At 33.9% G+C, this 11,574-nt stretch overlaps 3 protein-coding genes across 4 annotated transcripts; 1 reads left to right on the forward strand and 2 right to left on the reverse strand.

Moving 5' to 3' along the window:
• Window positions 1-1,095: 1,095 nt before the first annotated feature.
• On the reverse strand, window positions 1,096-3,077 carry LOC111302155 (methyl-CpG-binding domain-containing protein 5-like). The gene is made up of 3 exons (XM_022898095.2): window positions 2,773-3,077; window positions 1,792-1,917; window positions 1,096-1,686 (listed from the first exon to the last, which is right to left on the reverse strand). Exons 1-3 carry the CDS (start codon window positions 3,055-3,057, stop codon window positions 1,432-1,434), a joined length of 666 nt encoding a protein of 221 aa, XP_022753830.2. The 5' UTR covers window positions 3,058-3,077; the 3' UTR covers window positions 1,096-1,431.
• Window positions 3,078-7,437: 4,360 nt separating this feature from the next.
• LOC111301389 (CAX-interacting protein 4-like) lies at window positions 7,438-10,010 on the forward strand. Of its 2 annotated transcripts, none has more exons than XM_089744832.1 (2): window positions 7,438-8,781; window positions 9,721-10,010. In XM_089744832.1, exon 1 carries the CDS (start codon window positions 7,770-7,772, stop codon window positions 8,733-8,735), a length of 966 nt encoding a protein of 321 aa, XP_089600958.1. In that variant the 5' UTR covers window positions 7,438-7,769; the 3' UTR covers window positions 8,736-8,781; window positions 9,721-10,010. The 2 variants fall into 2 exon arrangements, with proteins under 2 accessions (XP_089600958.1, XP_089600959.1); XM_089744833.1 differs by having other exon boundaries at window positions 7,456-8,781; window positions 9,279-9,768.
• Window positions 10,011-10,124: 114 nt separating this feature from the next.
• On the reverse strand, window positions 10,125-11,509 carry LOC111301391 (mitochondrial import inner membrane translocase subunit TIM9-like). Its single transcript, XM_022897006.2, has 2 exons — window positions 11,369-11,509; window positions 10,125-10,516 (listed from the first exon to the last, which is right to left on the reverse strand). Exons 1-2 carry the CDS (start codon window positions 11,461-11,463, stop codon window positions 10,330-10,332), a joined length of 282 nt encoding a protein of 93 aa, XP_022752741.1. The 5' UTR covers window positions 11,464-11,509; the 3' UTR covers window positions 10,125-10,329.
• Between the last annotated feature and the right edge of the window lie 65 nt (window positions 11,510-11,574).

The raw sequence follows: 11,574 nt of genomic DNA on the forward strand, positions 1-11,574 counted from the left end.
GTATATTTTATATTTAGATAAAATTTTAGATTGAGAGATCAAAAATTAAAAAAAATTAAATCGAATTGAATTATATATTTTTTAATTTTTATATATATTTTAAAATTTTATAAAATAAAAATAATAATTTTATATCAAAATTTATTTAAATATATTAAAATTTTATATTAAAATAATATATAAAAATTAAAAATCAATAAATCGAATTAAACCGAATAAATAAAATTTCATTTAATTCGATTTAGATCGAATGAAAGTTTGATTCAAAATAAAATAAAATTTTAAATTTTTATAATATTATGTAATATCTAAAAAAATCGAATTGAATTTAATCCAACCAAAATATTATCACCCTAATTATTGATTATGCATATGCAGTACCACACTATGCCCAAAATAATAGGCATGCCTTTTTTCTCGAACTTGACAATTTCAAATAGGATATAAAAATATAATATAAAAATAATATAAATAAAAAATATAAAAATAACACGATTTAAAATTTTAATAAAAATTATAAATAAGTTTAATAAAATAAAAAATATATATTTTATATTTTCATATCGATATAATTTGTAACACAATTTTTGTATAAAATACGATACGAATACATAAATTTTTAATATTTTATATGACATAAATACATAAATTATCAAATAAAGAATTCAAAAAAAATTTAGTTGCTTATAAATAATACATAATTATTAATTAATTTATTAAATTTATCATAAAAAAATCCAAAAATTTTTTTTTTAAGTGTTCGAATAAAAATTTTCCTTCAAAAAACTTTTTTTTTATTTTCTAATCTTTGGAATTTACACAAACACTCTTCTAATATATATGGAACCGACACTGCTCTAACAAGTAAGAAAGATCCGTTTCACTGTGGCTAAATTGATGCGTGGAAATCAAATAACTATCAAAGTTTCGAAAACTTCACGAAACTTGGGTCACACCATTTGATTTCACAGAGATCAACTTGTTTTCCACTGTCAGATTTCTAAAATCATTGCTGAAACAAAAGGAGATGCACAGTTTACTTGTAATGAGAAACGCAATGCTGAAACAAGAAAAGCAAATCCATAAGAAACCAAATAACAAAGTATCTACATTTTATTTTTTTAAAATTGAAACAAAACCATCTGTTCTGAGTTTTGAAAGAACAAAGCTATTTTGAAAGGAACATCTAACTACATGTACATATAAATCAGAGCAAAGATAACAAAGAATAAATGCATGTGTGTAAGAAACCTATAACTATAACTACAAAGGTCTCCTAACTCTTGTTGAGCCTGGCTGCTGCGTGAAATGAGCCCAAGTAAAGATAATAAGACATTAGTGATTAGAGCTGATACTAAAACAATTGGAGCTGGAACAAGAAACGCATATTCCTGGTCAGTGCGAAACCATGCATTTAAAGGTGCAGTGAATCTAATCAGATGTAGAATGTCTTTCAAACATTGCTTGATCGCTTTTGCTGGGTGTTAGGGATGTAAATGCAGCAGTCCAATCTTGTCTAGTAGATTCAGGCACTTGGTCATCCCCGAGGAAGGGAGTCCATGAGTCTGCAGAGGCATTCGTCAACAACCAGCCAACTTTCTCTGGCACATTACTGAAATCAAAGTTTAATGGCTTTGGTCTTTTATCAGACTTCTTCTGTTTGTTGCCAGCAGAGATCCCTGTAGACTGCAAAACAAAATTCAAGCATTCACCAAAAGCCAGGGAGTAAGAAGTAAAAAATTGGATAAATATTCAGCATTTTTGACCAACAAGGCTTTTATTCTGACTTACAACTTCTTCACTGCCTGGAGTCTCTGTTCCTTTCTTCCTTTTAGGTTGGAGCATTCCAGTTTCTAGAAAGTAAAGCACTTCTTTCTTCGATCTGAATTTTCGGCCTGAGGATGGATCAACATAATACTGCACAAGAAATGTTATCATGTATGTTCATATTATCACCGCATTGCCAATTATCTCCTCACATAAATAGAACAATAGGGTCTCAATAAATTCTAATACATCCTACATGCACAAGAAACGTACTACAGATGCAGCAAAATAAACCGATCTCAACTCAAATACACCATAAATGAAACGAAAATTTCTCATTTCCATAGTTTTCTATAATTCAGTAAAGCAATTTTGTAAACTACTAGTCCCCAAACTATGCAACATTCTCCCAAGTCCAATCCACATTTTTAGGAACCAACTTATACCGTTCCATTCATTCGCCAGATCCCATAATGCATCTTGTATTGGTGATGGGACAAAGAAAAAAGCTCTTATATGTGTGTTTATGCCATACCAACTGTTAGCCTTTCAATCTAAAGGACCAACATTTCTGTCATTCAATTGAATTTCAATAAATTTCTTTCAAAACAAATGCTTCAATACCCCATGGTTATCTTAAGAGTTCCAAAGGTCAGTAACCATAAGATCTAAGTCTAGTACAAAGCATATGGATATAAGCTGGAAATACAATACAACTAATCTAACATTTAGTTTGCCTAGCCTTGGGAATAGAAGAAAGGAACAAGAAAGTTGAGTTCTTTCTAGATCAAAGTTCGCAAAACTAAGAACCCGAGAATTTGCTCTATTTATCAATTTGAAGGCTATAAGGATTTAATCTAACAAATGAAAAAAACCAAATATACACAATTTGATATCAGATAATCGTCGAAACCCAAAGAGAAAATCAAATAAAATTTTAATCAATACACTAAGATTAAACTTAACAGAAAAAATGAATCATGTTAGAGATGAGATGAGATGAACCTTATCAACCAATCCAGCAGTGGCACCTGAGCTCCGAACCCTATATTCGACCAACCATCCAGCTGGCAACCAAGTTTTCGGCGCCACGACCCGCCGCTTCACCTTGGGCTCTGCCGAGGACGGCGAGTTGTACGGGCCTAGTGCCGGTGTCTCGGGTTGGGCGCCATTGGGAGATTTTGGCCACTCAGCCGATTGGTTTTGGGTATTGGCGTCGACAAACGCTTCGGGTTTGAGGAGAGGATCGGAAGGCAAATGGTCTGTGGAGAGTTGAACCGGGTTTGACATTGAGTAGATAAAAAAGGAGCTAGAGAAAGCGGAAGTATAAATAACAACTGAGATTTGAGACGCCACGCCACGGATTTCGGTTCCAAGATAACGCCGTGAGACTATTGCCGTTAATCTTGATACGTGTCATTAGCTTAGCATAGTATGGTACTTAATCGCCGTTAACTTCAGTAAACCTACTGTCAAAAGAAAATCTTCAATAAACCTCGCAGCAACATGCTTTCCATGTGCGTTCTAAGGGAACAACCATAATATTATCATAATATCAATGTTTGTTAGTAAGATTAATTTTGTTTACATATCAACATTTGTTAGTTCAAATGGTAAAAAATTTAATTTTATTTAGGTAAAGTTTTAATTTTAAATTTTGTGAATAAAAAATTAAATTTAAAAAAATTTATTCTCTTTATAAGATTAAACTTAACTCCACTTCAAATTAATCAAAATTTAAAATAATTATTAAATACTGAAAATTTTCATATTAAAAAAATAATATTATCACGATGGATTAAAAAAAATCAAAAATTAATTTAAAATAATAATATTTGAAAAAAACATTCAACAACCCTCGCAAGAACATGCTTTCCACGTGCATCATAAAAGAAAACCATAATATTATCACCCTTAAAAAAAAGAGAAAATCAAAAATTAATTTGAAATAATAGTGTTAAATTTGGTTTTTTTTTTTAGTTTGAATCAATAACAAATATTAAATGTATATATTAAGTTTAAATTGAATTTTAAATTTAAATATAAAAATAAAAAAAAATGAATTAAATTATATATTTTTATTAATTTTTATATATTTTAAATTTTGATAAAATAAAAATAATTATTTAATATATAAATATATTTAACTACATTAAAAATTATAATAAAATAATATATAAAAATAAAAAAAGCAAATAACCGAATAGAATTGAATTAATAAAATTCAATTCAAATTAATTTTAAAGTAAAATTAATTTAAACTCAAATTAAATTTTAAAAATTTATAATATAATAAATTATTTAAAAAAATCTAATCAAATTTAATCCAATTTAAATCGTAATGGTCTCGTATTTATTATATAATATTTGACTCGAATCCTTACATAGCCAACACGGCACATTGGGCCTATAAATTCAACTGAAACTTTGACCATTGGGTTTGGGTTCAGCCAAATTTAATTGGGTTGTGTCTAGTAATCTGGCACTGGTTCGGCCCACTCACAAGGGCCCTAACCTAGAGTATGAAGATAGAAAACACAACTATATATCAAAGCTTGGATCGAATAACTGCAAGCACTTTATACGAACATTCATCATACTTCAGAATAAGACCAAAATTAAAATGAATTAATAAACTTTTAGCATTAGTTTTCAACAATACTGACTTAGGTTATTGTGAGGGATATTTTTTGAGTCAAAAAGTAAATTAGTTTTTTTTTTTTATATAGAACTGCCTACAATCTGAGTGGTTGGTTCCAAATCGTGGATAGAACCACGACGAAGTGGGCAATACATGGCCTTAACCAGCCACAGATCTATATAAAGTTGATGGAATTGATGGTTGCACTTGGAAAGAACCCTACAACGATCCCCATCCTTGAACTCTTCCAGGCAGACAGCACATAAGTCGGTGCAGTTTGACTCAGTTTCTTGATTCTTGTAGACAATAATGGACCCGGCCAAGATATGCATTGAAGCCTGCTGCATCTCTGGTGGCTGTGTTTCCATGGCCTCAGGATGTGGCCCGGTTTCAATATCTTGTGGAGTACGACCACAGGAGTCTTGCCCTGAAGTCCTTGTTGCTGCAAACCACGACGCCAGCTATTATAATAACTTCAAGTTGCAGCCCCGCGAGTGCAATTATAATATCGGCAAAAATTGATGACGAAAACATGGTGAAAAAGGGAGAGAGATCTCGACAGAGTATTTTGATTCAAGTGATCAGGCAACTATACTAAACAAAACCCTGCTTGAAGAACTATATATTGGCTTTTACGGGATTACGAATACGCATAGTCTTAAGCAAAATTGAAATAGGGTTACCTATATCTTTTTACTTCACATATCCCTATTAATTCTAAATTCATGCATGTGTCATAAAAAAGTTCTTGGAACTTTCTCATACAAGTTATACAAAAATAAGAATGCAAACCTTTCCAAATCATTAATCACCCAGCCGCAGCCTGCCGGGCTAAACTTCAAAAAATAGGCTTAATTTCGTATAATAAAGCCCTGTAAACATGTGATGGCCTGCCGTCAATACTTGGCCTTTAGTCAGTTAACTGCCCTGTGGCTGATGACTTGACCCTAAACCTCGTAGAGAACCACGGCAAAGCGGGCAATGCCGATCCCCTTGCACGCCAGCCACTGATCAATACAAAATTTATGATACTTGTGTTTACAATTGCAAAAACCCTACATGATCCCATCCTCGAACTTTTCCAGGCAGATCGAATAATCGTCACAAGTTTCTCCGGTTTCATGGTTCTCTGCGTTGTCTGAGGCAAGGGAGACTGTACTACTCTTTGCATGACCTGCTGTGGATTGCTTGGTTGCCTGCCTTCGATATCTTGTGGTGGTTGTACTTGTATCCACCCGCTGTTAAGGGCCACATTGCAGCACCAAATGAATAAAATTGGTAATAACCAAAGGCATACAGATATTAGGATGTCTAGCAGATCAGTGACTAGTTCAAGAGTTTCTATTGTTAGAGCCTTAGTGGGTCATCTTCTCTTTTGGCTGGCTGTTCAAGCTATTATTACACACTTGTTTTTTTATCCTCGAATATCCTGGAACTAGTAATTACTGGTAGTCTTTAGTAATAATTTACGTCTAAATAAGTATGATTCCAATATTGGAAGAAAAAGAAAAGCAAAGAAAATATATATGGACATAATTAAACAGGGCCACGACGAAGAGGGCAGCGTTCACTCATACGCAGCCACTGATGAATACAAAGTTTATGATACATATGGTTGCATTTGGTGAAAATCCCATTCGCATCGACATCCTGGAAATCCTTTAAGCATGTAGCACAATTTCTGCAACTTGGAGTAGTAATTCCTTCTTCAAAACTATCATAAAACACAGTTCGGAAAACTTCTACGACTACATGCTGCTGCTGTCGTTGTTCGTTTATTGTCTCTATTTCAGTATCATCAATATTTGCTGTGTGATCTTGATTTTGCTCGCATGAGATGTATAAGCTGAAGGTGATGATCATCAAAGTAGGAATCAAGTTTAGGAAGAGGATGACGGAAGGTCCTGCTGATTCTTTCGATGGAATTGGTGGTGGTTGCGTTGGCGGTGGAGGTGGAGGTGGAGGGAGAGGAGACTGTGCTAGCACTATGGCTACGCCTATAACTCTAGTATAGATCAGTGCTAATCGCCTGAAATTTTCCCTCTTCATATTAACTTATATTTTTTAAATGAGAATCAATAAATAATTATGTTTCAAACTTTTATTTTTTTTTCTTGAAAATTGGTTACCATTTGAAATTTGTTTTTCAATTTTAACAAGCAAATTAGAAAGGAGGAGTTTCAAATTTATTTATTTACTTTATCTTATTGAAAATTAAAATTAAAAAAAAAAAAGAAAATATTGTTGGAAGCTAAGTACTAACTAACCAAGATATTAGAGTGTCAATAAACAAAGGTTTTGACAAACTCTTGGTGAATATGTTTGGTTTGAATTCGTTTATTAAGTTTAATAAATAATTTTGAATAATATTTTTATATTTATTTATTAAACGAATTGAATATGAATAAAGATTTGTTTAATTTATTTATGTTCGTAAATAATTGTGTTTAAAATTCGTTTAAAATACATTCGTTTATTGTTTGTTTATAATATTACTAATAAAATTATATTTTTATCTTTTGCTCTAATCTTATTTTAAATTTTATTTATATTTATTTTGATTAATTTATATTTATTTAAGGCTCGTTCATTTAAATTTATTTGATTATAATTTATTTATTATTCTTTAATATATTCGTTTATATATATTTATAAATATATTCATTTAATATTTACGAATGAATTCATTTAATTAAATTAAATAAATATAAGTAGAACGAAAATAATTTATTATTTAAAAAATGAATAAAAATGAACAAAATAATTTTTTTAAGCAAATACGATCACTTCTAAAAATAAATAAATAAATTATAAGTTCGATTCGCTTTAGAATCCTACACATTAGTTATTTTACGTATGTATAAAACTATCTATTGGGAGGTCCAATGGACCCTAAGATATCCACTCGGGCTTGACCCAAATGGGGGGTGGGGGATGGAAATTGAATCCCATCAATCCGACGTCGTTAAGATCAAAGATCCTTAACACGCTTTCTTATTCCCTTAACTCCACCGACCTTGTTTTAACTATAAATAAACCTAAAGGAACATTGGAGAAACCAAAAGAAAAAATTCAAATCCTCAATTAAAACTCTCAAATTTACCCAATCTCTCTCTAACTTTGTTTTTGTCTCTTCGATTTTCGTTTCCGATTCAAATCCAAAATCTGGTGAATCCCCAATTCTCTTCAAGAAACCCTAGATTCATGTCCAATTTCCCAATTTTAATATTATAAAACCCTAACTTTTCTGTTGTCTGCTGTTATTCTTTGATTTTTTGAAGTAAATCGAAATTCAATCCCCGCGCCTCAAAAAAAAAAAAAACCTTCATTCGTCAATTTTGGGTTCTTCAATTGCTACAAGATGCCGGCCACCGCAGGTAGGGTTCGAATGCCCGCGAACAACCGGGTGCACAGTAGCGCCGCCCTTCAAACGCACGGGATTTGGCAAAGTGCAATCGGCTACGACCCTTATGCGCCCAATAAAGATGATTCCAAAAATTCATCGAATCAGATGGCTGCCGCTGCCGAACCCGAAGGTGAAAACGCATACGCTAGCTTTCAAGGGCTTTTAGCGCTTGCCCGAATTACCGGCTCCAATGCTGATGAGGCTCGTGGAGCTTGTAAAAAGTGTGGGCGTGTTGGTCACCTTACTTTTCAGTGTAAGAATTTCGTTAGCTTGAAGGAGAGTAAGGACAAAGACCCTGAAGCGATGCAGGCAGCGGTTTTGAATGGATTGGATAAGTTGAAAGGAGCTAAATTGAATGGAAAGAAGGAGGTGGAGAGTGAGGAGAGCGAGGAGGAAGAGGAAACTGAGAGTTCGGATTCTGATGTGGATTCGGAGATTGAGACGATTATTGCTGAAAGATATGGGAAGAAGGCTAGTAGTCAAGGGAAGAAGTCTTCGAAGAAGAAGAAAAGTGATGAGGGTGATGGGTTGGATTCAGATGATGGAGAGAGAAAGAAGAGGGGGAGGTCGAAGAAAAGGAGTGGTAGGAAGAGAGGAAGTAGTTATTCGGATGATGAGAATGAAAGTACGAGGAAGAGGAGGAAGAGGGATGATGAATCTTCGGACGATGATGATGAGCATCATCGTTATAGGAAAAGAAAGAGCAGGAAGGAGAAGAGAAGGAGAACTCATAGGTCTTCTGATGATTCTGAATCATCGGATGTGTCGTATGATTTAGGTAAGCGGCATAGGAGAAAAAGCCTGAGGGATGAATTCCCTTCTGATTCTGATGTTAGTGGCTCCGATGATTCTCGGGTTGGAAAGGGTGCAAAGCGGTCTAAGAATAGGAGCAGGAAACGCCATCGTGAACATGATGAATAGTGGCTGTTATCAAAATAATGCTTGTTTATCATTCCCTTTGTTTAAGGTATACTGTGATCATATTCTGGTTCTACTTTTTCGAGCAAGCTTCAGATTGTTTTGTCTGCTATTACTCTTTCAATATGTGTAAGATTCTATATTTAATCTTTTTAAGATACATCCTCAAGTGATTGTGTGCATGGTAAAAATCATATTGAAATTACCCCAGTTTACGAAGAACTAGATTATGGTATTTTCAGTGCTAGAGGTTCATAAAAGACTATTTGTTCAGTGGTGGGGTTTTTGCCTGAATGATTTCCTCTTTGCACACCAATCGTGGTGTGATTCTGTTCTTTGAAATTAAATACGTGTGTTAACAAATTAGTGCTGAAATAAAAGATAATGAAAACAGAGTTATTGATTGAGGCTTACTACATTAATTGGGATGATTCATATAAAAAATGAATGTGGAATTTTACTTTTGAAGATCTATAAGTTAGCATGCACAAGTGCAGTCTGAGAGGGATAGATTTAACTTGTTCTTTTTATCTCTTCTTCCAACAGCCTCATAATTTATATTTGTCTTGGCATTAAAAACTTCAATGACTCTCTCTGGGCCATCTCTCCTTCTACGTCTCTAGATCCTTGCAGAGCTTCATCTCTCTAGTTCTCCTTAAATGTCTGCTATCCTTGGTTTGTAAGTTTTTTTGCTTAAAAAATTGAAAATGACCTTGTGGAAAGCTTTACTGCTATGTTACGCTGGCTAGGAAATTCTTGCGGGAAAATTTATAGTTCGACATGTACTTTCTGGTTTTGCCTGTTAAATCCTGTTAAGAGTTCTTCCTGCCTGATGAGGTGAATTTGAAGAATCTTTAGTCACATCATTGTTTTTATTCTGGATTTATTCTGCAAGGAGTTGCATTTTATCATTTTAAGTGACATATGTGCCACTTTTGTAAGAGATTCCCCAGTTTCTCATATTCTGCAGTGCCTTTCAATTTTGCAGAGATGTTTGTACCTGAAGTTGTTAATGTCTTGGAGAAGATTGTTTTAAGTTGTTTGTCATATTGCAAACATGTTATAGTTCTGATTTCGAAACCAAAAAAAAAAATGTAGTAAAAGAATTTGCAGTCACATTATGTCCTGTGTTTAGTTGCCCTGTGAATAAAGCTGACATGTTCAATATCGTACGTAGGGCATCAAATATCTAATGTAAGATTGTTATGTGCAATTGCTTGTTCTTTAAACAAGTTGCTACTAGATGTGGCTAATGACCATCCTTGTGTCTTTTGCGGACATTTTGAGGCCATCAAGCAGTAAAAATCTTGGTGCTTGAAACCTAACTTGTTGAAAAGAATGAACATTACACAATGGTAATAGCTCATTAACTATCAAGGTGAATGAACCATCTTGCATAACAAGTATTTATTCAATCGTATTTGATTTCGCAAGAGGAAATCAATAATAACAAATTCTTTCATAAGCAACAATTGTCAATCCCCAGCAATATCCTACCTTTCATATGAGATTGAGAAGAACCCTACTAATCCAAAAAGGAAAATTCTACATGATAAGCAAAAACATTTTGAGCCCCACTCATGGTGGTTTATTGGCTTTAATCTTGTGTTGCAGCCTGCGAGTTGAGCTCCGCAAACCTCAGGCCTACACGCATCGAGTGCTTCAAGAACTTCTCAGCACATCGCATGACACAGGTCTCCTCTTGCTTCTGCAGAGTCTTGCGAGTAAAGTTGTCAACACAGTCATTGAAGCATCTCTCCACAAGTGAATTGTACATTCTCAGACTGGACATCAAATTGAAGGAAATAATTAGATCAATAGGGACACCCCCCTAGTAGTAATCAGTATAAATAACAGGTAGAATCAAAAGCACCAATTAACCAGACAAAGGTTTTTTTTTTTTGGTTGGCTAAGGGGAATCATCACTTTAAACAGTATGAAAAGAAATTTACAACACCTTCCAATCATGGTGAATATTGGTACATGGAAATATGGAGATCCTATCCTTCCAACCCGAACCCACCCCAAACAACAGGCATGCATTACCATAAATTGCAGAAACAAACGAATCCATGGTGGCATTATAAACACAAAACAAAGATGAAGGGCCGGTAATAACTAGAAATAGGAAAGACCAATAAGGAGGTAGCTATAAACCAAGTGGAGAATTGTGTCAACCATCATGCTCACTCCATCCAATGAAGGCAAATACAAAAAATGCAGGCAAAATACTAGCTAAAGCATCATCAAAAGGGGCTATACATTATAGAATGTAGTTCCCAAAACGTCCAGAGGCAACATAAAAGTGCTGCACTGGTTATAAGGAGAACATCTCTTTAGCTTCTCATCATACACAGAGCAACAAAACCCAAATGTGGAATTGGGAACCTGCATTGACTACAATCTGAGAAGCTAACCTATAAATAAAACAAATATAATAAATAATAAAAAAAAACCCAAAAATCATAAAACCCAAACAAGCTGAACCCATTTGCTATAACTAAATTTCTTAGCGAATTCAGAAATCTCATTTGCATCAATTTTTGGATTCAGGAATAGGATAGGAAACGCAATAAGCGAAATTGAAGGGGAAAAATGGGAAATTTAAGAAAAAAAGAGTGAATCACGTCACCAACCTGTCACGAAGCTGGAGGTGGTCGATCATGGCGGACATTCGGATCTTATCTTCTTCAGGGAGACCCTCGAGCCCTGCTAACATGTTCTTGTCCATACTGGATCCTCTCTTTTCCAATCGACTTTCCCGTTAGGGTTTTTCTTTTTGTTCTTTTGAAAGGGAATGCTGAGCAGGAACGAGGGTTCATCGAAAGGGCTTAATTTCCCT

This window comes from Durio zibethinus, chromosome 15, assembly GCF_047325235.1.
Source record: "Durio zibethinus cultivar Kanyao isolate XHJ-2024 chromosome 15, ASM4732523v1, whole genome shotgun sequence".
In the NCBI taxonomy this organism is placed as follows: Eukaryota; Viridiplantae; Streptophyta; class Magnoliopsida; order Malvales; family Malvaceae; genus Durio; species Durio zibethinus.